Genomic DNA, 24,058 nt, shown 5'->3' with positions numbered 1-24,058 from the left:
ATACAAAACGGAGACCTTTAGGTTGAAAGGAAAAGGAGCTGGAAGACACCCCCACTCTACATGAAGAAATAAGAAGCAGTGAAGGATCACTACGTAGTTATGTAGACAGGATGAATGTGCAAGCACGTGGGAGATGCAGCCTTGAGGGTGGCAACACGAGGCCTGAGGGAAGGAAAGGCCTTAGTAGCAGCGTTCTAATACTGTTAAAGCCAAACTGAAAGGCAAACACACACACACACACACACACACACACACACACACACACACACACGGAGGGAGGGAGGGAGGGAGGGAGGGAGGGAGGGAGAGAGAGAGAGAGAGAGAGAGAGAGAGAGAGAGAGAGAGAGAGAGAGAAACTGAAATAAACCCTTTCCTCCCCGAGGTGCTGAGTCACAACAATAGAAACCTAATAAAAATGTATTTCAAATTGACCAACAATTTGCATACTTTCCACATTGCTCTAAACAGATAGATTTTTATTGGGTCCATATTCTATATCTCCCAGTGCTAAAAATTACTACTTATTCCATGTAGACCTTTTGTGTCTATTGCCATCTATTTTAATTCTGCTATTGCGATGTAAATATAACTCCAATGCTTCCAATTTAGGAGACAGTCATTATTTATTATTAAGTGACATTTAAAATTTTCGAACCAGATTTGCAAAAGTTAACATTTTCACATGTATTATTTTTTGGAGCAGGAAAAGTAAGACAGTGGGCGGGGGGAGGTGGTGGTCCATGTACATATATACCAGACATGAAATATGAACAAGTAATTCCCCAGATGACAAATACACAGCAGACTAAGGAAATGAGTCCCTCAACAATTCTATGAACCAGTAAGTTCATTACCAGCCTTTCCGCTCTACACATTGAATCACCTGAGAATTCTATTACCTACCTGATGTATAAAATACAAGAATTTTATCTTATTAAGAGGTGAATTAGTTAGTGCCTAAGGGGGCCTTTAGAAGGCTATCAGAGCAAAGACATCATCAACAGGGAAAGGATCGTGAAATTCAGAGAGAAGTTACTGAAGAATACTGACTGCCTGGTTGTTAAGCAGTTTAACAGCTTGTTAACTTAGAAGTCCACTTTCCTCAATGGCCTGAGCATAACTAGCATCTTTAACGAATGAGGAAGACCGCACCCATACATAGTGCATCCCGCTCTATTAACTAATAATTTTAACAGGTGACATGAAGTCTTCTCAGCTTACTCTGGAGAAATAATGTATCTGGCAAACTGCCAAAGCTTTTAACAATGAAAATAAAAATGAAATCATATACATGTCTTAGGCCCTCTTATATAATTGTAAACTGAATACTAAAGATGAAATAGGACTATTTGTCTGCTGTAAAGGAACCATATAAAAATTCCAAGGCTTCTCAAATACTCTAGAATCACGAAAACTACTAAGATGCCTGTCTTTATTCAAAAGGGCTGCTCTACAGTTTTGAAAGCAGGTATGTACACAGAGGGAACTGGCTCAACATACAGGACTGTGGCCTCAGTTTTAAACATAGACATTATAAAGGGCCAGATAAGCTCTCCACGTTCACTCCTATGCTCCCACTTAATTCTAAGGAGACATCTCTTCTGCAATGAACACACACACACACACACACACACACACACACACCACTGTGCTTCATGAGCCATATTCAGCCAGTCAGTACACAGGCAAGAGACAAAGAGATATGCCACTGGCAAGAGAAGCCCAGAACCAAAACATGCATGAAGGTACCTTAGGGTAACCAAAAATGATTGGCACACACTGGGTCTAGACTCCTAGGAATATTACATAATGTTGAGTTTGGAGCTGAGGGTTACAGGAGAGCCTTCAGGGCAGGGATTTCTCTACAAAGGATGAAGGGGATAAAAATGATTGTTAGACAAGGCATTTATCCATTATGCTCCTTAGTAAGACAGAGATAGCCAAAACTATTTCCATACTTATTAGGGGTTTTATCCACAAAACAGTATTTTCCCCTTAAAATATAGTATAGTATAAAACAACATTTATAAATCAAAAGGGCATTCATAGAGAAAATGAGGGAAAGAAACCCTAGACAACAGTGTACTCTGTCCTGAAATTCAATCTGTCTGCTCATGTGAGCATCCTTCAGCCTCATGCTACTTTGAGGCTCTATCAATCAGATCTTATGCTAGAAACTGAAGCTCAGTAAGCAATAGATGACTTAAAACTTCTTGTTGAGTTGAAAACTACTTGGGCATCTTGGGTTGGCTTGGAATTAGAGGATGAACCATGGTACAAGTAGGCATCCTCCACAACGAGACTGAGATGTAAGCACAGTGAAGATGCTAGGTGTCTCAGAGAAAGGCTTGATTGAGGCTGCTGAATCAGACAACCCAGATCCAAGTAGAAATGCAAAGAGCAGAATGCTGGATGGAGCCTACTGTCTTGCTGATAAGAACGAAATTTTAATATCATCTTTTATCGGAAATAGTCAAACTATCAGCAAGTCAGACTGGTCCTTTCCCATTCATATCTTCCCTTCCTGGAAGTATTGAGAATCAAATGCCTAATAAAAGCTGATAAACCTGTTTTATTATTTTAGTTAGAGTATAAAATTTCTAGGTTTCAAAATGGCATTTTACTTTTTAAAGATTTATTTATTTTTGTTTTATGTGCATGAATATTTTTCCTGTATGTACTGTGTTCATGCCTGGTGTCTGAAGAAGACAGAAGAGGGCATGGGTTCCTTTGGAACTGGAGTTACAGATGGTTGTAAGCTAGCAAATGGGTGCTGAGTATGAACCCCATTATGATATTTCCACACATGTATTGCATTATAGGTTGTCACACTACGGTCCCCCATGATTCCTCAGTTTATCTAGTGATCCCTTTCTTTCCACTCAAATAGTCCCTTCTGGCACATACACACTAATTTACACACACACACAAAGAAATACCATACACAGGGGCTGGGAGATGGCTCAGAGGTTAAGAGCATTGCCTGCTCTTCCAAAGGTCCTGAGTTCAATTCCCAGCAACCACATGGTGGCTCACAACCATCTGTAATGGGATCTGGTGCCCTCTTCTGGCCTGCAGGCATACAGACAGAATATTGTATACATAATAAATAAATAAATATTAAAAAAAGAAATACCACATACAAATGTGCATGCATACACACACTACACTAGTTTGCTTTTTATTGCTGTGATAAACATCATTACTAAAAGCAACTTGAAGAGGAAAGGTTTATTTCATCTTAGAGCCTACAGTCTGTCACTGAGGGAAGTCAGGGCATGAACTTAAGGAAGAAGCCTGGTGGTAGAAACTGAAGTAGAGACCACGGAGGAATACTGCTTACTGGCTGGCTCTGCCTGCTTTCTTATGAATTCCAAAACCACCAATCAAAATAATAATAATAATAATAATAATAATAATAATAATAATAATGAATGCCCCCCCCCAGATCTGCCCAAAGGCCAATGGTGGAGATAGTTACTCAATTAAAATTAGCTTTCCTCAAATGATTCTGGCTTTTATCAAGTTGACAAAACAATAACCAGGACACACACACACACACACGGGTACTCACACACATACGTTTATGTGTATATATGTATGTGTGTATGTAGATATAAATATGAGCTTCCCCAGTTAGTTTTTTCTCCCTCCTCTCCCTCACAATTTCAGATGCCACAAACTATTCCCTCCCCCTTCTTCTGAGACTGCATTAGTCTCCTGATGTTTGTTTGCAAATGCTGGAGATATGAATGGAAGAGTTCAGATGAATACCAACAGCCAGGGGCTGCTCCAGCAGTATAGAGATGGAAGAAATAAGAAATTTTTTTTCTGTTTGTTTTTTCAAAATCATCCAAAACACACTTTTACTTGTCAAAACCCAGAAAATATTTAGCATTTAACAGTACAAAATCTATTTACATATTTTTCTACTTTCCTGAAAAGTATCAGTTGAGGGGGAAAAAGACATTGTAAAATCCCATTGGAATATGAAATGAAACAAAGAAAGCATATTCAACAAAAAATGCTGGCATAACTGGATATCAACATATAGAAGATTGAAAATAGATCCATATCTATCACCATGTACAAAACTCAAGTCCAAATAGATCAATGACCTTGATATAAAGCCAACCACACTGAACCTCAAAGAAGAGAAAGTGAGAAGTACACTTGAATGCATTGGCATAGGAAACCACTTCCTAAATATAACCTCAGTAGCACAGTCACTGAGAGAAACAAATAATAAATGGGACATCCTAAAACTGAGAAGCTTCTGTAAAGCAAAGGATATGGTCAAAAAAAAACCAAATACAGCAGTCTACGGAACAGGAAAAGATCTTTATCAACCCCACAATGGACAGAGGTCTGATCTCCAAAATATACAAAGAACTCAAGGAATTGGCATCAAAGGAACAAATAATACAGTAAAAAATAGGTACAGACTTGAACAGAGAACTCTTAACAGATGAATCTAAAATTTCTGGAAGATACTTAAGGAAATTCTCAGCGTTCTTAGCCATCAGAGAAATGCCAATCAATACAACTCTGAGATTCTATTACACCTGTAAGAATGGCCAAGATCAAAAACACTGATGATGGAGGATGTGGGGGGAAAAAATGGGTACACTCCTCCATTGCTGGCGGGAGTGCAAGCTGGTACAGCCCCTTTGGATGTCAGTGTGGTGACTTCTCAGAAAATTAGGAAACAACCTTCCTCAAGACCCAGCAATACGACTTTTTGGTATATACCAAAAGATGTTCAACTGTGCCACAACGGCATGTGCTCAATTATGTTCATAGCAGCATTGTTTGTCATAGTCAGAACCTGGAAACAACCTAAATGTTCCTCAACTGAAGAAAGGTTAAAGAAAATGTACACTTACATAATGGAATACTACACAGCAGAAAAAAAACAATGACATCTTAAAATTTGCAGACAAATGGATAGATCTAGAAAACATCATTTTGAGAGAGGTAAACCAGACCCAGAAAGACAAATATCATATATACTCACTCATAAGTGGCTTTTAGACATAAAGCAAAGAAAAATCAGCCTACAATTCACATCCCCAGAGAACCTAGACAAAAATGAGGACCCTAAGAGAGACATACATAGATCTAATCCACATGAGAAGTAGAAAAATACAGGATCTCCTACGTGAATTGGGAACATGGGGATCATGGGAGAGAGTAGAAGGGGAGGGAGAAGAAGCGAGGAAAGTGGAGAAAAATATATTGCTCAATAAAAACAAATTTAAAAATCACATCTGACACATTACCAACCATGGTCTTACAGAATGGGGAAAGAAAACTTAGGTCTATGAAATTTTACTTTAAATATATATACATTAGAAGGGTACTAAAGCAACAAGAGAGTGGAGATAGATAAAAAAGCATGTTATGGATCCTAATTGACACAAGAAAGAGCTTACTGCTAACCTGTGAGATGGTGAGGCACCAGCAAATGCTAGATGGGGCAAAATGTTTTCAATTCACTGCTGTAACTACTATTTCCAATAGCATATGCAAATGTAACAATGCCACACACTTTCATAGATATTTTTGTTCATTTCTGTCAATAGTTTTTGAATAATCTGAAAGACAATACATTAAAAACAGTACTGCAGATGTCTCATCACAGGGATACTTCACTCCTTGTATGCCTGTTAATGGTGAAATCTTGCTCCCTTTATTCTGCATTTATTCCGTATCCACTATGCAAATTGCCAAACAGAATGCCAGACTCTTGACAAAGCCCTCTGACAGCCTCAGCTCCATACCTCTTTATCAATCAGTAGAAATTCTGGAGCTCCCCCCCTAAGTAACTTTCCTTTTCAACAGTTGTGGGGTGAAGGTGCATGCACTGGAACATGCTTTCTCATAAGAGTTGTTTTTTTAACAAGTCACATGGATGTGAAAGGACCAGAATTCTCTTTTGTGGGCCGTCTTAATGAAAGTCTGCGGTGTGAAGCATCCCAGGACTACAAAAAGACCATATTGTTCTAATAATATCATCAGGATAGCTTCCTTTTTGGGGTACTAAGACTCAGAGCTATTATATAAACAGCTTGTTTTACCTGGACAGTTTCAACCCCTTGTGCCCTTCCTTCCCTTTGCTGCAGTTTTGTATTTCCATCATGTTGCTCTCTTCAGCACCTTGCCTTATTTGGGTATGAGTGGCCAGGAAATGAATGAATAGACTCCATCTACAAAATGGCATGCCAATGTGGCTGATTATATCCACATAAAACCTAAGAGAGCTTAGGAAGAAATTCTAGACACAACAAATCAAAGTTAAGCACAGCTTCAAGGTAGCAACATTTTCTCAGGTGGGCTCTGTTTGACAGAAGCAAGCAGAGGTAAAATTCCTTTAAGAGAAGGCTTCCTGACTCAGTGGTAGCAGCAAAAACTGTGCAGATCCTTTAAGAAGGTTTCCTGGTTCATGCTGGTTGCAGGAACAGCTCTGACTCTTTCAGGAAGCTGAGCACTTGAATGGGGTTTGTGGGCAATGTTCTGCAAGTTACTTGGTGGCAGCATGGGTCAACTGCTTCCCAGAATTGAGGTGGTGAGCACAGCTCCCACCTGGGAGTCCCAGAGTTGGCAGTAAGGTTACTTCCACCAGATTGAAAGGCCGAGAGAGGCAATGCCAGCAACCAAGACTACCCAAACCACACAGCTTACCACTTTACAATGTTCCTGGTCAGAAAATGAGACAGATTTGTACAGAAATTAACCTTTAAACAGGTCACAGTGTGTTTATGCTTGAGGGAAAAGAAAAAGTGTATAGACAGTCATAAAAAATTATTTTAAATAATAAAACAAAGTTTTTAAAGAGACAGAGTACACTCAGAGATTAAAGGAGTAAAAAAAATAAGCCACGTAAAGATGGAAAATACACAGAGTCTGGATTATATATATTATTTTATTTTATTTGAATTTTTGACTGTGAATGAGCTAAGTACACAGAGACATTTCATTGTATGAGCTGCTAAGTAAAACCAACATATACGTTTTAAAGGTATCTTGACTTCAAAATTTGGGTCTAAGGATATGTTGTTTTGGAAGAGAGGTTCTGCTTTTGTTTCCAGAGAAGATAGAAAGCTGTGGATTCCTTACTGGTTAATATGTTTTGATTAAACAAGATCCCCTGAAGAGGCTCAATATGGACTTTGCTAGCCATTTGGGCAAGAAACTGCTCTTGCTTGGACTGATTGATGCTGTATAAATTGGACATGCAGGACCCACCAAAAAGTGACTGCTAAACATTCCAAAAGATAGAATGGTCCTTCAGGGTTCCTGCTTCACAGAAGAAACCTCAAGACATTCTACAAGATATATAATAAAAGTGACTGACAAACTGCCAAGATAGGTGAAAGATTCTTTCAAACTTCCTGCTTCATGGAAAAGTCTGCTGAATACTATGGGCTTGTAGTCTGAAGATGGATGCCCCAATGATACAAAACAACTTTGGGTAACTGTCCAGGCAGCATGAAGTTTCTGTCCATCCTAGAGCTTCGGAAGTTGCTTACAATGTACTTTCTATTAACTTAGGTAATATTATATTCTTCCAGGGTCTTTGATGGAGAATAGATATAAATATTGTAACTGTAATTTTTGTTTGATACCTGTTTCTTATATGTAATATTACTATGTTAAAGTTAAAATGTTTATTTTTATTTAGACAGAAAAGAGGAGATGATATGGAATGTCCTTGCTGCTTTTATTGGTTGATAAATAATGCTATTTGGGCCAATGGCTTAGCAGAGACAAGCCAGGCAGGAAATCAGAGATGGAGAGAGAGACAGAGAGAGGGGGAAGGGAGGGAAGAGAGAGAGAGAAGAATCATAGAGATGTCATGTTGTTGACAAAAAAGAAAGATGCCAGTCACCAGCCAGAACCTTACCAGTAAACCACATGCCCAATTTATACAGCATACCATCAATCAGTCCAAGCAAGTAGACCACAGCCTTGTGGTGATACACAGATTAATAGAAATGGGTTAATTTAAGATGTAAGAGATAGCTAGAAATATGCCTAAGCTATTGACCAGTATTGTAGTTAATATAGTTTCTGTGTTATTATTTGAGTTGAAGCGGCCAGGAAACAAATGAGCAGTCTCTACCTGCAAAATGGTACCCAACAAGACGCCACATAGCTACCAAAGGAGTAACATCCTGGACCCTTACCAGTAAGCCACAGCCTCATGCAGATAGAAACAGATTAATAGAAATAGGTTCACTGAAGAGGTAAGAGTTATTTAATAAAAAGTCTGAGTTAATAGGTCAAATAGTGTTGTAATTAATACAGTTTTGTTTGATTATTTGGGTCTGGGTGGCCAGGAAACGAACAACCAGTCTCAGCCTACACTTGCCCCTTTTTACTTTCTTCTTGTTGTTTATCTCAGCATCTTAGGTAAGTCAATTATTTCTGTAGAGTGATATAATCCTACGGAGTGGACAATAAAGAAAGGAGATACGCTGTTGGGCGAGGGGCTGAATATCTTGAGTTGCTCTCCTTTCTGAAAGCTCTTAGGACTTTGGAACATAGGGTACCTTTTATGTCACACATGGTGTATTTGCCATCACAACCTGGATCTGCACCATGGGAAGATGGCAGCAACTTCAAGGTCTTGTCAAAGTGCTAGGAGTTTAATAGTTCTTATTTCCAAAAGGCGTGGACTTTTCCATTTTTATCTGTCTTTGTTCATTTTGGTTTTTTGGATGACCTATTCCCAGGGAGGTACATTTCCCTGAATCACTACCTTTAGTTCATGTGAAATCATGACTTCTTGTGGTGTGCTCCTATCCTCAAAACTCATTTATATTATGATCCTTTGTTGTCTCTATTGGCCACAGTGTGATGATTTCAAAGTTTATGATCATACTGTGGACTCTATAGTTTCTTTTAGGAAGAAGAGTCTTCCTTTATTCCATCTTCTATACTCATTTACTGAGCACTCTAAAGATAACTGACAGTGAAGGAGGAAAGGCCAGTTTTAAAGCAAAGAATAAGAGTACAATGTCTTGACAATTAAAACGTGTTATCAAGTTGAGGTGGGGATGGGGCTAAGCTGAGGGCACATATCCAGCTTCTTCGGATGCCTACCCACCTCCTAGCACAACAACAACAACAAAAATTAACCAGAACTTTTTAATCACTTCTAGAATTCATAAACTAACCATCTGGTGTTTCCCAGCTACAGAATAAAGTTACAGTGAACCACATCTGTGATTCCTATAAGGACCTCTAGATCACCTTTTGGGAGGCCAACAAGTCAATCACTGCTTTATATGGACTACATTGGGACGTGCTATGAAGGCAGCATCTGTGGCTACAATCCTGCCACCAATTAAAATGCTGGATTCTTTCCAAGAAGGACTTGCTTAACACCTTTGAACAATTTTTTTTTAACTTGTGTTTATTCCCTACCTGAACTCTGTCAAAACGACCTTAGAATCTAGATCAACTTTTCTTTCCAATCTAAAGGAATTGGCATGTCACCATCAACTGCATATCAGTGAAGCCCAATCCCCTTCCTACCAAAGATACATCCAGCACATTGTCGGGCTTCTGCCATGCGTGCCTCACACTTACTGCAAACACAGCGAGACTGCCATAGTCCCATTTTAACTAAAAGCACTTGCTTTCTCAAGTGTTAAGTCAAAGTGTTAAGTAGAAGTTGACATGCTTTTAACTCATTTTAAAATAGCAAGTTATAATAATCAGCTGACACTGTATGAAGCATGAAACTCAATCTATAAATCACAGGTCTATAGAAAGACTGAGCAGGGAAAATGTGAAGAACAAACCTGAAACATGTCTCCATCATAAATTACAATTACCAATTTGTCATCAACTGTTGGAAGGATTTCTAAACTACGATCCCGATATTGGTTGCCTTTTCCATAATACTCTCAACTAGTCCTAAAATCAAATCACTGAAATAAATATTAACCGATTTATTGAGTGAGTGTCTGCTGTATGTGGTGGAGGGCACAGAGGAGAGAAGAGGGCATCAAGGGATGTACTGACTGGAGTTATGGGAGGCTACGGGCCACACAATGTGGACAGAAGAGTAGCAAGTACTCATAATCTCTGTACCAGCTCTCCAGGCCCCTACCCCAGTAAAGTTTTCAAGGTTTAAATAATTTGGCATTTGGACAGTAAAATTTAGCAACTATGTTTACTTTAAGGCTTTTGAAACATAATTTCCTGCACAAAAAAAAAAATGGTACAAACAATACCCTTGGTGAAAAAGAAGCCTCGTTTCCTTACTATACACACACAACTAGCAGCACTTGGGCTTGGGGCAGACTCTGGATTTACAGTAATAGTTTTCCAGTAATAATCGTGGATCCTAGAATGTTCTTTTTCATTAAAACAATTGTTCCTCTGTTGATGTTCTTTGCTTGTCTTTATGTGATATTTGTCATCAGACACCACTGCTCCTTGGACACGTGCCTATTTTTTTTTTCTAGTTTGACATTTGGCTATGTAACCTAAAGGTTAAACTCTAATGTATAGAAGTCTCTAGAACACTTCTCCTCCTTTGCTCACAGATGAATCCCAAAGAGTTTCAAGTCCAACATTCCTTTCATTCTACTTGGGCCCTGTCTATCTCTAGAAAAAAGACGAACTGAAAAGTCACCCTCAAGCTTAAGACAAAACAGTTAAAGCAGCCCAACTGACCGTGGCTTTCAGAACGAATGCAATGGATTAGTGGTTCTCAATTAGGCAAGGTCTCAAACTGGGGGAAGCAAGTGAGATTTATGTGTTGAGAAACTAACTGAATGATTATAAAAAAAAAAAAAAAAAAGCAAAAAAAAAAAAAAAAATAACCATGACAAGGTGCCAGCGACTAAATAACTTAAGCAAACCACGATGGGCTGAGCATGCCTGGAGAGACGGCAGAGTAACTAATGCATGTGATGCTATAGCAGGATGCATGTGGATGACGTAGGCAACCACATGCACTGATGCAATGGCTCACAACCACATGTAACTCTAGCTCTGGGAGGACAGCACCCTCACACAAATGGCATAAACACATGCAGACACACAGAAAGGCACTGAAATAAAAATAAACAGCCAAGCGTGGTGGCCCAAACCTTTAGTGCCAGTACCCAGGAGCAGTGAGTTAGGAACATAAAGAGTTACACACACACACACATATATGTATATATAGATATATGAATCAAATATTAAGAAAGTAACAATAAATTGGATAGAATGAAAGAAGAGCTTTAAAAGTCTCATTCATTTTCTCTTGGGAATGTGCGACTGTAGACACACGAGACAATGGTTCTAAACACAGCTTGAATGATGATCCTGAGGAGGCCACATGGTCTGTGCTAGGGACAGCTGTGTCAGCCTGTCAATGGAGCCTTTTCTTACCTCCAGATGCTCTAAAATATATGGTGGGTTTGTCATGCCCAGCCTCAGCATGGCTCCCTCAGGAATCACTTCCACCAGCTTCCATAGAAGTGTGGGGAGATCTGTGCCAATGTCTCTGCCGTAGGCGCCAGTGTCTTCGCTGGTCAGCCATATCTCGCAAACACCCTCTGTGGATTAAAGAAGATAATTAGCCATTTCCTTCACCGAACCACTGCTCACTCTTTCTAATGGAGTATTTTCAACACCATTATGCAGACAGTCGGCTCATTCAGTCGCCGAAAAAGCAGTTTACTCCTCCTTGGCAGTGGCTTATTAAGTTCATTTTATGAACATCTGAGAGTCGTAACAATGTCATAAGGTAACAGTGTGCCCCATGAAGTCATCAACATCCCCAGGCAATCAGGTCAAGCATGCTTCTCCAAAGCACTGATCAGCACTAGAGTTCTAGTCCCACCTCAGAGAATACCGACTAGCCACTGTAAACTGTGAATGGAAAGAGTCCCTCCACAGAATAAGAACTGGGAACAGTTAACTCATTAGTCCCTCTGTCACCAACTGAAGGAAAAATGTCAAGTGTAGTTAAGGATTAACTCACAAACTATTAACCAATCATAACGAACCTATTTTCCTTAGTCACTATTATAATCTGTCTCCTTTATTCAATTGAAATCGTGCACACTTTATTTTCACATTAAAAACATTGGCTGGTACCTAGACTAAGTGGCTGCCTTGGAAACCCTTCTTCATTTGCTTAGTGCTTTTACCCTACGAAAGAATATTTAATTTTTGTTGCTGTAATGAATCCTATTGCTGGGATGGACAGCACATGCTTGTGATCTCAGCTCTCGAGAAGCTGAGACAGGAGAACTGCTCCAAGTACAAGCCTAAGTTTCAGCATTCTAGGCCAGTGTGTATTACAGAGTAAGTCCTTGTCTCTAAAAGTAAAACCAACCAAACAAAAGGTAACGGTTTGCAATAGCAGCCTTTCAAAAACAAAAGAAAACACTTCCGGATCACCTAATGGTATAAAAATGAATGAAACAGACTAAGCAAGAACCACCCACATTCTCCTGGTAGACAGACAGACCCTTCCTGAACCCACATTCAGTGAGAGGATAAGCTAATAATAAAAGGCTAAAACAAACAAAAGGAAGGTGGTGTGAAGTTATTTCAGGTCAGCTGATTCCCTGCTTAGGAAGACCTCCACATACAGGGGCACAGACACAGCTTCCAGAGGGAAACACGGTGGAAGTTTCCAGAAACTGTCTTAAAACTGTCATTGCATGGCAGGCTTCCAAAGCACAGTTTAAACTGTAATAGCCAAGAGAGGCAAACGTGACATGTCTGTAAACACGGATAGATTCAAACTGTACAGAAGAAAGCCCACAACAGAACTCAATTATCAGCAATGCAGTTTGCTGCTTGGACCTAAGATATCGATATAGATGCTATTCTTTCTATAGATAAGAGCTATGTGCTTTATTATCAAACCTGCAAAAATAGATTTTATCTTTCTGAGATTTACACAGCTCAGAGGACAAGAGGGTGGATGTGAACCGCCCACTTTTCACTTACAGAATCATGGATCAGCAATAAGAATAGAACCTATTGAAAAGTTCAGATAAAGCAAAAACTGGGGATGTTTTAGTACTAAAATCAGTAATATATCTGGGTGTGGTGGTGAACGCCTTTAAGCAGAAGACAGAAGCAGGCAGATCTCTGAGTTAGAAGCCACGCTGACCTAGATAGTGAATTCCAGGCCAGATAAGACCTAGTCTCAAAAACAAAAACAAAGGATGAAAAAAAAAACAGTAATGTTAAGAATATTTTACAGGCTTCCTCAGTTTGAATATACAGGTTTCAGAAAGAATAAGTCCTTATCCTCCAAAGAAACACACCTGGAATGTTTTATTATTTTGTGAACATTATCTTTAAATTAATTAAAATTTTTTTCTATTTAAAAATGTGTAATATCAACACCTCTACCCCCCATCCCCTAAGGAACAGAGAGCATTACGAAAGCAGCAAGAACAGTATAGAAGGAGAGCTAGGAGATGCTTCCTTCTGGACATGACCTAGCCTTTATGCTCAAGAACTCACCATAGCTGTGGTTACCTGCACAAGCCCTGCCTAAGACGGCATTCGGTCCACCCCAGCTGGACTCACTAGGTTACACACTCAAAAGAGGAGAGGACAAGGGGACACAAAGGTGGGAAGAGGATACATTGCAGCCTGTCTAGGGGAGAACTAAGGGAATTTGGGGTGAGTATTGTTACAAATATGATAATAAATTCAAGAGGCTAGTGGAAATGAAGCAGCCTTTATATACAGTTCTGCAGAAAGGTACAAGCATTGGGAAAAAGGCAAGATGGCTGCCACGTGGATTTGGAGCAGCACAGTGGATTACGATCCCCTGCTCATCTCTTATAGGCCAGGATTTGCATCCCTCCAACACTGCCCATTTCATTAGCCTAGGTCAAAAGCCCTCACCCAATCAACAATCTGGAGCTTGAAGCTGTTCTTTTTCTCCAATTCTGGGCTCAGCCATGAAGCAGATCACTTGTAACTTTCTGAATTGTGAGACAAACTGGGGTCAGCCCAGCTACAGGAGAGAAGCCCTGCTTGTCAGTAACTCTGAAAATAGAACTATCAGCCTATCCCTTACAAATATGGTCAAGCTGTGTTACATATATGTATGAAACCATCAAAAAGTAAAAGAAACTTTTAAAAATATTCCAATTGATGGTGTAATCTTGATTTTAAAATTCTACATGCCACCAGACATTGCATTTATGTGATCCTGGACCTTTTATAAGACAGAGATTCATTTAGCATAGCCTGGCCTGGAGCTCATTCTGTAGCTAAGGCCGGCTGCAAAGCTATGATCAGCATCCTGTCTCAGCCTGCAGATAACAGAAGTGAACTACCAACCAGACCCAGATTCATACATCCTGTTTAAAAAACTATAATTTAAAAAAAAATAGAAAAGCTCTAGGAAGAAAGATGGCCAAGTAACAACACAAACACATTTTATAGCATTCTGAAAGGGGTTATGAAAACAGGACATTAAATGTGATTTTCCAGTCACTGGCATTTGAACAACACAATGTGAATATTTTAAAATGAACAGGATTTTAATTTACAAATTCTCCATCCAAATGGTTCCACGTATGCCTTCTGTAGAAAGAGCAAGTTCCTGGAATGGTGCCTCCTCTGTTGCTGGGTGAATACAGAGGGGGAAATCACCCAGGATAGAATAGAAATATCATCTACTGGAGAAAACAGCAGTCTGCTCCCCAACCTGCAAAGGTTGGGGAGCAATAGCTTCTGGGAGGCTGCAACTTCAAATCACATCACACAGAGAGGAAGCAGCTGTGACATCCAATCAGCACCACTGAGGCAGCAGTCTCTATGTCCAGACAGGCTGCTACAGAACTCAAGCCAGAGGAGAGTCAGCTCAATGGTAAGCCCTGGCCTTGACAGTCCTCCTCTGCCAGACCAATTCAAAAGCACTTCAAAGACCTTCTAGGAATTAACAGTGTTCAGACATTGTAAGGCTTTCTTTCAGTCATTCTTTCTAGTGAGAGGTGATTCCTCAAATTTTTACTACCAAGAAGTCATTATAGAAAGAAAGAAAAGCGAGGTAGAATCCTCAGTCTCATGTTTGGTGTTCCTGAAGTCTCATGATTCTGCATACTGTGAGCAGTCACTGCCAGACTAAGCACATGCATGAATATGATGCGCCAGCTGGGGCTGCAATCACCAAAACTGGACTTGCATTGAGGTACAGACATGTTTGTCTGCACAACTAATTGGCCACACTTAGAGACAGCCATGTTTGCCTGAACAGTTTCACTCCTTCAGGATTTGAGGTCTTTATTTGTCCTTGCCTAATGTGTGCCCCGTAACTGGTACAGGTCCACCATGAAGCTTTTGTGTTTTAAGACTGCCTATCATGCAGGTCCTATCAGGGGACAGTGGCAGATTCATAGGGAGTTTTCTGTTCACTTCTTGGGGAGAAGCAGGGCTGAGAGGCTACAATGCCAGCCCCAAAGGGACAATTCCAGCTGCACCGAAGCATCCACCTTGAAAAATAAGCACATAAAATGAAAACGAGAAGTGTGAACAACTAAGATAAGAGAAACAAAGGCATAACCAGCAACTCCCGTGTCTGTAAAAACAAACACGAACAAAGCAATAAAACGGCACGAGACAGAAACTAACATTCTTTTCCTAACCTGCTCCATCACCCAAGTTCCACTCATTTGCCCCAAACTGTTCCATCACCAGGCTCATCAGGAGGTCATAACAACCTGACAGAATGCTAATTTTGGTAATTATATCAGGAAGGGATGAGATGTACTTTTCAGGAAGATTGAGCCATTAGAACCCATGATCATCTTCCCTGAGTAAGAACACATGAGGCCACATTTCCAATACAAGCCACCTCTTCCCAAGTGGAGAATGTCAACAGCTGGGTCCCACTCTGCTCCACAGTAATCTGAGGTGGCAAATGATGAAAAACACAAAATACACTAAGGGTTAATAAAAGAAAGCTAACATCCTCAATAAAATATTTTTACAACAAAGAAAACCATTTTGGAAAAAAATTAAACATTGCCAAACTCGGTTGCGAAAGACTCAGCTTCTCTGTATGAGTGCCACTGTAAAAAGCTGAAATATGGATGCAGATCAATGTCCTCTGCTTAAAAAGTGATGCTCTCTACAAGATCTCGCTTTATCATTAGGGAAAATTCCCACCATAAAAAGCTATTTCAATTATTGTATTGTTAGAAAAACTTGCAAAACAAAGGCTCCAGAAGTGTAACTGCAGAAGGCAGTTTCTTTATTAACCAGTGAAATCAACACAAAACAGAAGACCCTACCACATCAGCTTGGTGGTTAACAGCATTTGTTGCATGACTCTGAGGGCTGGGGTTCAGATCCCTGCACCCACATAACAAGTCAGCATGCCAAACACACTATAATCCAGGCTCTGGAAGAGTGGAGACAGGAGCATTTCCAGGATTTGCTGGCTTCTCACCTGGCCCAGAAAACATGGGCACCAGGTCTAAAGGGACACTCTGACTCAGGAATGAGAGGTAGAAAGTGACAGAGGAAGACAGTGACTCCCTAGTCTCCCCTTTACATGTTATGTGCACCCCATAAAGCATCCATGCACTCAAATATATAAAGTAAATACATACATCTAAAAAGCTGTAACTATAAACAGTGATTGGGGGAATCAATGGTAAGAGGGCAATAAAGTTTAATGACATATAATGCCACAAAAATACCTATAGTTGCATGTGTACTGGATGGCCAAGAAACCTACATCAATTTGAAGTTAAACCTATCATTTCAAAATCTGCTCCATTTCCCTTCCTCCCCCATCTGTCAAGTTTGTTCTCCACTCCTGTCTTTCTGACTTTTCCTTCCTCTCTTTGGTAACATCTGATTCCTTCCTTATCATTTCATTCGAGACTTCTTTCTCCCAATAAGGCACATGTTGTATTTGTTCTATTTATATATCTCATATTAAGTTACCTGATCTTGCTTCTTCCTGCTACATGAAGTGCTATGCAGAGTCGGTTTCACATTGGGAAGTTCACAAGTAATAAGACTGTTGCTTATGTATCTGAAGGGTCATGAGTAAGAGCAGACAGGAGCACTCCTGTCCAGCCCATTCATTTAAGAACAGATTGGACATTTCAGACCCTGTATCGACATTAAAAAGTTTCGTGTCTTTACTTTAGATGGGGGCGGAAAAGACTAAATAATCTTATTTAAAGATAGCATCATAGTAAGACCAGCTTAGCCTATGCTATGCCTCCAAACCTTTCATTTTGGAAGCAGAATCTACGCATGTAGCTCAGGCTGCCCACAAACTTAGTGTTCTCTATCATAAGCCTTCTGAATACTGAGATTATAGGGCACACCTGGCCATTGCCACTATTATTTGTGGCCTTCAGCCTGGGTCTCTGAGTTCTTGGCTTCTTAGTCAATGAACTATAGAATCACACACAAACAGTCAAGTGCCAAAGCAAAATGAAAGCAAAGCACCCTGCGAGAAAGCTGCAGGCTGTAGGTCAGCTTTACCAGAGACCCAGTCACCGCCCCACACTCCACATAAAGAGATGGGAGGTTAGAAGCTAGCATTCGCAGCAATAAGCACTTGGAGAAAGCTGCAGAGACACCCAGACCTAATGTGCAGCAAATATTTCCCACCACTCTCCAGCAGAACAGTGGGCTGAGCATGCGCAGGACGACAATAACCTACAAGGTGGGAAAAGAAACATGCGAATGAGGTGTTCTAAACTTCTACAACATCACAGGACTAAGAACTAATGTCCTCACAGGCAAAATGAAAGCCTTGCATGGGTCATCAAATTGGGTTTTTATGAGGCTACTACTAGAATGACAAAGAAAAATTCTGTTAAAATAAAAGCTACTCTACACTCATATTAGGACACCTAAAATGACTTAAAACAATCAAACTGCTGTCAAAGATATTAACCTTATGGCAGAATGAAGCCAATATAGAAAATAATGGAATTTTTATTCCACAAGAATAAAGAAATCCAGCAAACTCAGAGCTCAACAAAAGCACAATTCAAAATGTCTGGCACCCCCAGAAATAGCAGGCATGTAAAGAAGGAAATATTGACTATGACTTTTCTCCTGCTTATTACCAATCAGAGGTAGTAACATGAGAGATGACTGAACCAGAAAAGGACATGGAAACAGCCATTGTAAACATAACCCATAGTTTCACAATTACGGGCACAATGAAAGATGGGACACTCCATAATGTTGGCATTTAGAGACTCTGAGGTGCAAGGATCCTGAGTCTGATGCTAGCCTTACATAGCAAGATCTTGCTGGACAGACAGGGAGGTAGGAGGAAGGAAATGAGGAAGGCAGGAAGAAAGCAAGAAGGCAAGCAAGAATGAAAGAAATGAAAAAAAGAAAATGAGAAATAAAAGAATAGGCATTGCCAACAGGACAAAATTGGAAATAAAATGGAATTCTAACACATCACTAAGAAGAGGGCAGGCAAAGCAGACAGAAGGAAGAGACCTTATGGGGCTACGGAAAGCTCAGCTGAGGAGGGCTGGCGGGAGCGGTAGAGGAGAGATTCACGGCAGGTGCCACAATCCTGCTTCCACGTTTCTCTTAAAAATATTCAGAGTAAGTGCGGTAAATGTCAAGATGTAATACATGTGGTATTTTGTAACCATGCTAAGTCTTACATTTTTCCATGTTGTAAACAATTCTTACAAATTTAATGACAATAATCTGATTAAACAAACTTGGCTGAAGTTTATCATTTTTCTATTTTATAAAACACTTAGGGCTCTGTAAGCATAATTAAGAGCAAGTGACCTTTATTAAATCCTTCTTATTAATTTCTTATTAAATATATTCTATATGAAGCTAATTTAGAGAGCTAATATTCAGTATTTTAAAGTAGAACGGTAATGTTCCTCTAGCCCAAGGGTGGGAATCAGAATGACATTTTAAAACTACCTCTTCGGAAAAGGCAAAAATGATCAGTTCTCACCATCAGTACACGTGTCTGTCATCTCAGCACTGGGGAAGTGGAACCAAAGGGTTGTCAAGTTCAAAGGCAGGCTTGACGTGAGATGGGATAACTCCTGTGCTTGTGTGTGTGTGTGTGTGTGTGTGTGTGTGTGTGTGTGTGTGTGTGAATGCGCGCGCGCATGCACGCGCGTGTGAAAGAGAGAGAGACAGAGAGGGAGGGAGGAAGAAAGAGAACTCTCTCTTTACAGTCTATCATCTTTCTGTGTTTAGTACTGTGTCTAATACTCTGTGCTAATTAGCCAATGAGTGTGAATTTAAAAAAAGAGACCAATTTTAAAAAATAGTAGTCAATGAATAACCTAGCTAATAAATACAAAAAGACTTTATTTCATTTCCACTAACGGCGGTCAACCCATCCTAAGGCTGCGCCAGAAGCAGAGCCTGGATTAGATCTCACCTCTGAATTAGATCTCAGCTCTGGATAAGAGCTCCAATAGCTTTTAAAAACAATTTTTGATATCATTTCAGTGATTCCAGGAAAATACCTACAAAACTTTAGCCATAAATATTGCAATGGGATAAGTAGAAACTAGAACTTGAAAGGAAAGCTATGGTGATGTTCAAAATGAGGACCAAGTGAAGAAAACAAAAACAAAGTCTAATTGGCGTGGAACGCTGTAAGATGCATTAGCGAACGGCTCCCTCTGATTCATCACTGGTGAAGGCTGAGGACTGGAAGCATGCAGAGGTGTGCATGAGAACAAAGATTGCTGGGTTGAAAGACTTAAGAGGAGACCAAAAGACGTAAAAATATTTAAGACTTTTGAATATTGACGAGGTTTCAAAAATTACATTTTGGAAATATCAAGTTAATTCAAATATCTGATTAAAATAAATTCATTCTGTATCATTCAATTTTTACATGAAATAGCAACTAGAGCATATTCAATTACACAGGTTGCTAACATATTCTTGTTGAAAATACATAAATTTCAGAACTGCCTACAATGAAGAGCAGTGACACTTAATGGGAATAAATCACATCTTAAGTTTATTTAGTAACAACTGGCACTTTTTCTCCGTACTTAACAACAGCCAAGGCCTTTCCTCAGATTCGTGATAATGAAACACTACTACACCTTACACGTCGTATACTTCACTTACTTCTATTTGTATTTTTAAAAATGTAGTTTATTGAAATTCTCAAAACTGTTTTACAAATAAAAATAACCACTTACAAATTCCCGATTCTACAATAATCCTTTTGTGCATTATCTTTAACTAATTTCCCTCAGGTAAAAATAATGAAATAGTATCAACAAAGTAACAAAATTAACTTAATGAACATGAATATTTATAATCCCTCTTCCATAAAATCAGTATACAGGTATGCACCATGTTTCTGTAGCCACAATATTACTGTAGTGTCTACTCCGATTTGTAAACAAAAGAGAGTGCTTAGGATAATGGCTTGCGCTGACCAAAAATTAGCCAACTATAGCAAAAGCATTTTTTGAAAGTGTGCTGGTTATTTTTTCTCAAATATTTATTTATTTCGATTAAGTCTCTCAAACCTTTTCTACTCAATTTTATTTTAATACTTCAAATTTGAGTTTACACAAACAGGCTACAATACTCTAATAGGGGGTACTTAGACTATTAAAAAAAACCTTCTTTATCCAATAAAAGAATAAGAAAAGGGCATTAGCCAGGAAGGAAAATCAGGAGAGGAGGATCCAATTCCCTTATCAATCAACATCTTATCACTGGCGCAGTTGGTTCCACAAACAGGTACACATCTGGGGCAGCACACTAAGAGCACAAGGATGGACGAGTCAGACACATATCCATCTTCTACCAGGTCCACCACCTAGTGTCATACAACAGCAATGTGTACTACAAACACCTGACAGTGGATGATCTAAAATGACAATGTCGCCGGGCGATGGTGGCGCACGCCTTTAATCCCAGCACTCAGGAGGCAGAGGCAGGCGGATCTCTGTGAGTTCGAGACCAGCCTGGTCTATAGAGCTAGTGCCAGGACAGGCTCCAAAGCCACAGAGAAAAACCAAAAAAAAAAAAAAAAGACAATGTCACAGCGTCATGAACTGCCATCTCCTCCCCTCGGTCTAGAAATGCCTTCTGTGTCCTTAAAGCCAAGGAGCTGCGTGCAGGGCCGGGGCGATCATGTGGCCTCATGCTAAGCTCTCCAACCCTAAAAGAAGCTCATTTCAGTTCCTGTGTCAATCAATAGCCACTTCCTGATTTTTTTTGTCTCTTTCTAAGTACTGTAATGAGGATAATGGTTCATAGGATGCCTTCAACATTACCGATGTCTCAAATAATAAAATACCTTTAACTCAAAAAAAAAAAAAAAAAAAAGGTTAAACAACAAGTGAACCCAGACTGGAGAAATTTCTACTGACCACAAAATTGCTTTCGATGACACTCAAAGCTATTTTACTATAAAGGCCCACAAATTACCAATATGCAAATGATCTTCATGCCAGAAATGTAGCAAATATTCAAAGATTCAGAGTGCTTAAAAATATTCACCCCACTGGGATGATTTCAGATTAAAGAAAATAAGGACTGTGTAATTATATACACTTACCTTGACAAAGAGAAAGCAATCTGTGATTAGAACATAGCAATTAGTTAGAAATTGCTGCACATGGATTTAATTACCCATCCGTCTACATGCAGTCAATTACATTTATCTCATTGCATCAGGAAAAGGTTTCTGCCTGAGGCAACTGCCAGTCATGTATTTATAAGGCTTCTAGACTTTACAGTGAATATATTATTGCATTCGGGCACATGTGCGAAAGTTACAGTTTAGAGACATTCTTAATTTTAGGTTTCTACTTTTAGCTTGCGATTATCTCATCTCTTTTCAAGAGTCAACTACAATCCAGCTTTCAAACCGATGGCGTCACATCTGCCTATGTAATGTTGTTGACACACACATCACCTGTTTATTTTAGAACTTATGAAACCCTAAAGTTACCCCCCTCAAAAATTATCTTAGTGTTTGAGAGCAAAGAACACAAGGTGCTCCCCGCCTGAGCTTAAGTTAGATGTGCAGCATGCAAACAGCCTCTTCCTTTGCAAGGGCTAACCAGAGTTTTCCATTTCTCACTGCTCTGCTCTTGGAGAAGATGGTGGTTTTCTGGGATGGAACTTTTAGAACCAGACTGAAAGCTGGGATCTCCCATTTGTTTCTCCATTTCATATGAGAGCACACAACCTCGAATCCCATCCTAGCAGGGCCTGATTCCATGTTTCTTTGGCAGCTCACACTTAGTGTCACCGCAAAAATTATTGAATTGACCTGAGGGTTAATAACCATCTCATTAGACTACAGGATTTCATGACAAATGAAAGTCAGCAGGACATGCAACACCTAGCAAGGCACCTGCCTCACAGAACGGACATAAAGAGGGTACATGCCATCACTGCACAGTCCTCATGGAGTCTGCAAAGATTACATAAACCCACAGATACACAGACCTCTCAGGAACTAAGAAGAAAATATATCCATCCCTCTGTAAGGAAACATCTTTGGTTTTGGTTAGGAACTATCTTTCCTGAAGAGTCAGGTTTCAGAACTCAGGAATTTGGAATTAAAGTTGGGCCACACTATAAATTAGAACCAAGAGAGGTGACTACCTTCTGTTGAGGACCTCGGGTCTTGGACCCAGATAGTCTATGTCATTTCCAGTAACAGAACTCCCAAAAGTCTACCCTGAGGGAACACAAGTCATCAGGAGTCTGTCCACCGTTCCTTTTCTGCCCAACTCCAAGTTCCTTCTGCTTAAGCAAAACTGATTATAAACAAAACTGAAATGCCCTGGGTCTCCAGTCCCATATCTTCTTTAATTCTGCCTCTTAAGTTTTGGTATACATTTCTTGGGAAGTTTCTTCAGGAGCTTGGTGGCAAAGTCCTCAGCAAATAACACTTGATGACTGTGACAGCCCTGTGGTGTGTTTCAGAAGTTAGTGTGAGTTTCTGATTGTAAATTCAAAAGAAGTTCCCTACTGTGGTAAGGTGATTCCCCGTAACCCCAAAGTTATTTTCACTCCTGTAAAAAAAAAAAAAAAAAAAACTTTCAGAAATTTCCCCCTTGAATTTAGCTGTCACTCACACTGTGATTTCCCTTTTCCACAATTATTGATTCCTACAAGAAATAAAGTTCTGGACTGTTAGATGTAGCTTAGAAATGGCTCATGCATTTCCATGATGTGTAAATCATGTATTTCATTGGAAGAAAGAAGACAGAGACAGGAATGATAACAAACAGGATTTAATGGCTATGAGTGGACACTTCATAAAGCAGAGAGAGAGAGAGAAAAAATCACTTGATATTTGAGATGCATATTAAATGTGAACGTAATATATACTATCAGTGCTGCTCTCCTCAAGACTGAACTACATCCTAGACAGCTGCTTCTCAAAAAAGTATTATGAGAAATTGTTTTTCAAAAATTCCAAGGTTTCTGTGCTTAGGAAATAGACTTTATTAGGTGAGCAGAAGTCAGAATCAAACTTTCAGGACTAATTTCATAAGCATTCACCAGCATCACTTGAAACTGAGTGACTAGTTCACATCAGCCACAAGACAAGAGTCTCCTCGGATCCTCTCTTACCAGGCAGAGGGATGAGCACACTCATATGCCTTATGTTTTTGTTTGGGCATAGCGACATTGGATTATAATAGTGACAGCCAATTTGCCAATAAAAGTCTCAGTCCAGGAACTGAAACATGGTACAGGTGAAGCATCATATAGAGTAAGTCTAAGATCAAGTAACTCCAAAGATGAACTCTAACTAGATAAACAGTGTAGAGATGTCTATCGAAGCCCACACCTTTATGCCCTACAGGACAGTGGGCACACTCTAAAGGGTTTTGAACAGACTGAATGAGAGCTCTGGCTCTACCACTTACTATCCAAGTACTCTAGAGTCTTAACTAACTTTCCCCAGATATGATATCAAATAATTCCAACACCTCAAGAGTTACTGTAGTGATTAAATGAGACAATCAACAGAAAGTATTTCTTTTTTATTTTTGTTTTTTTTTTAATATAATTTTTTATTGAAAAAAAAATTTCC

The 24,058-nt window shown here is 39.5% G+C and overlaps 1 protein-coding gene across 1 annotated transcript in view; it reads right to left on the bottom strand.

Moving 5' to 3' along the window:
• The window catches only part of Cdkal1 (CDK5 regulatory subunit associated protein 1 like 1), a 627,408-nt gene that overhangs the window by 320,625 nt on the left and 282,725 nt on the right, over positions 1-24,058 (bottom strand). Inside the window, exon 10 of the mRNA XM_050142389.1 lies at positions 11,398-11,564. Within this exon, the coding sequence (XP_049998346.1) occupies positions 11,398-11,564 (167 nt within the window). The remainder of the gene's footprint in view (positions 1-11,397; positions 11,565-24,058) is intronic.

The sequence above is a fragment of the Alexandromys fortis genome, unplaced genomic scaffold (genome assembly GCF_014885135.2).
Source record: "Alexandromys fortis isolate MF-2015 unplaced genomic scaffold, M_Fortis_MF-2015_v1.1 scaffold_5, whole genome shotgun sequence".
In the NCBI taxonomy this organism is placed as follows: domain Eukaryota; kingdom Metazoa; phylum Chordata; class Mammalia; order Rodentia; family Cricetidae; genus Alexandromys; species Alexandromys fortis.
Note: the sequence above shows the minus strand (reverse complement) of the source record. Positions and strands in the feature narration are given on the sequence as shown.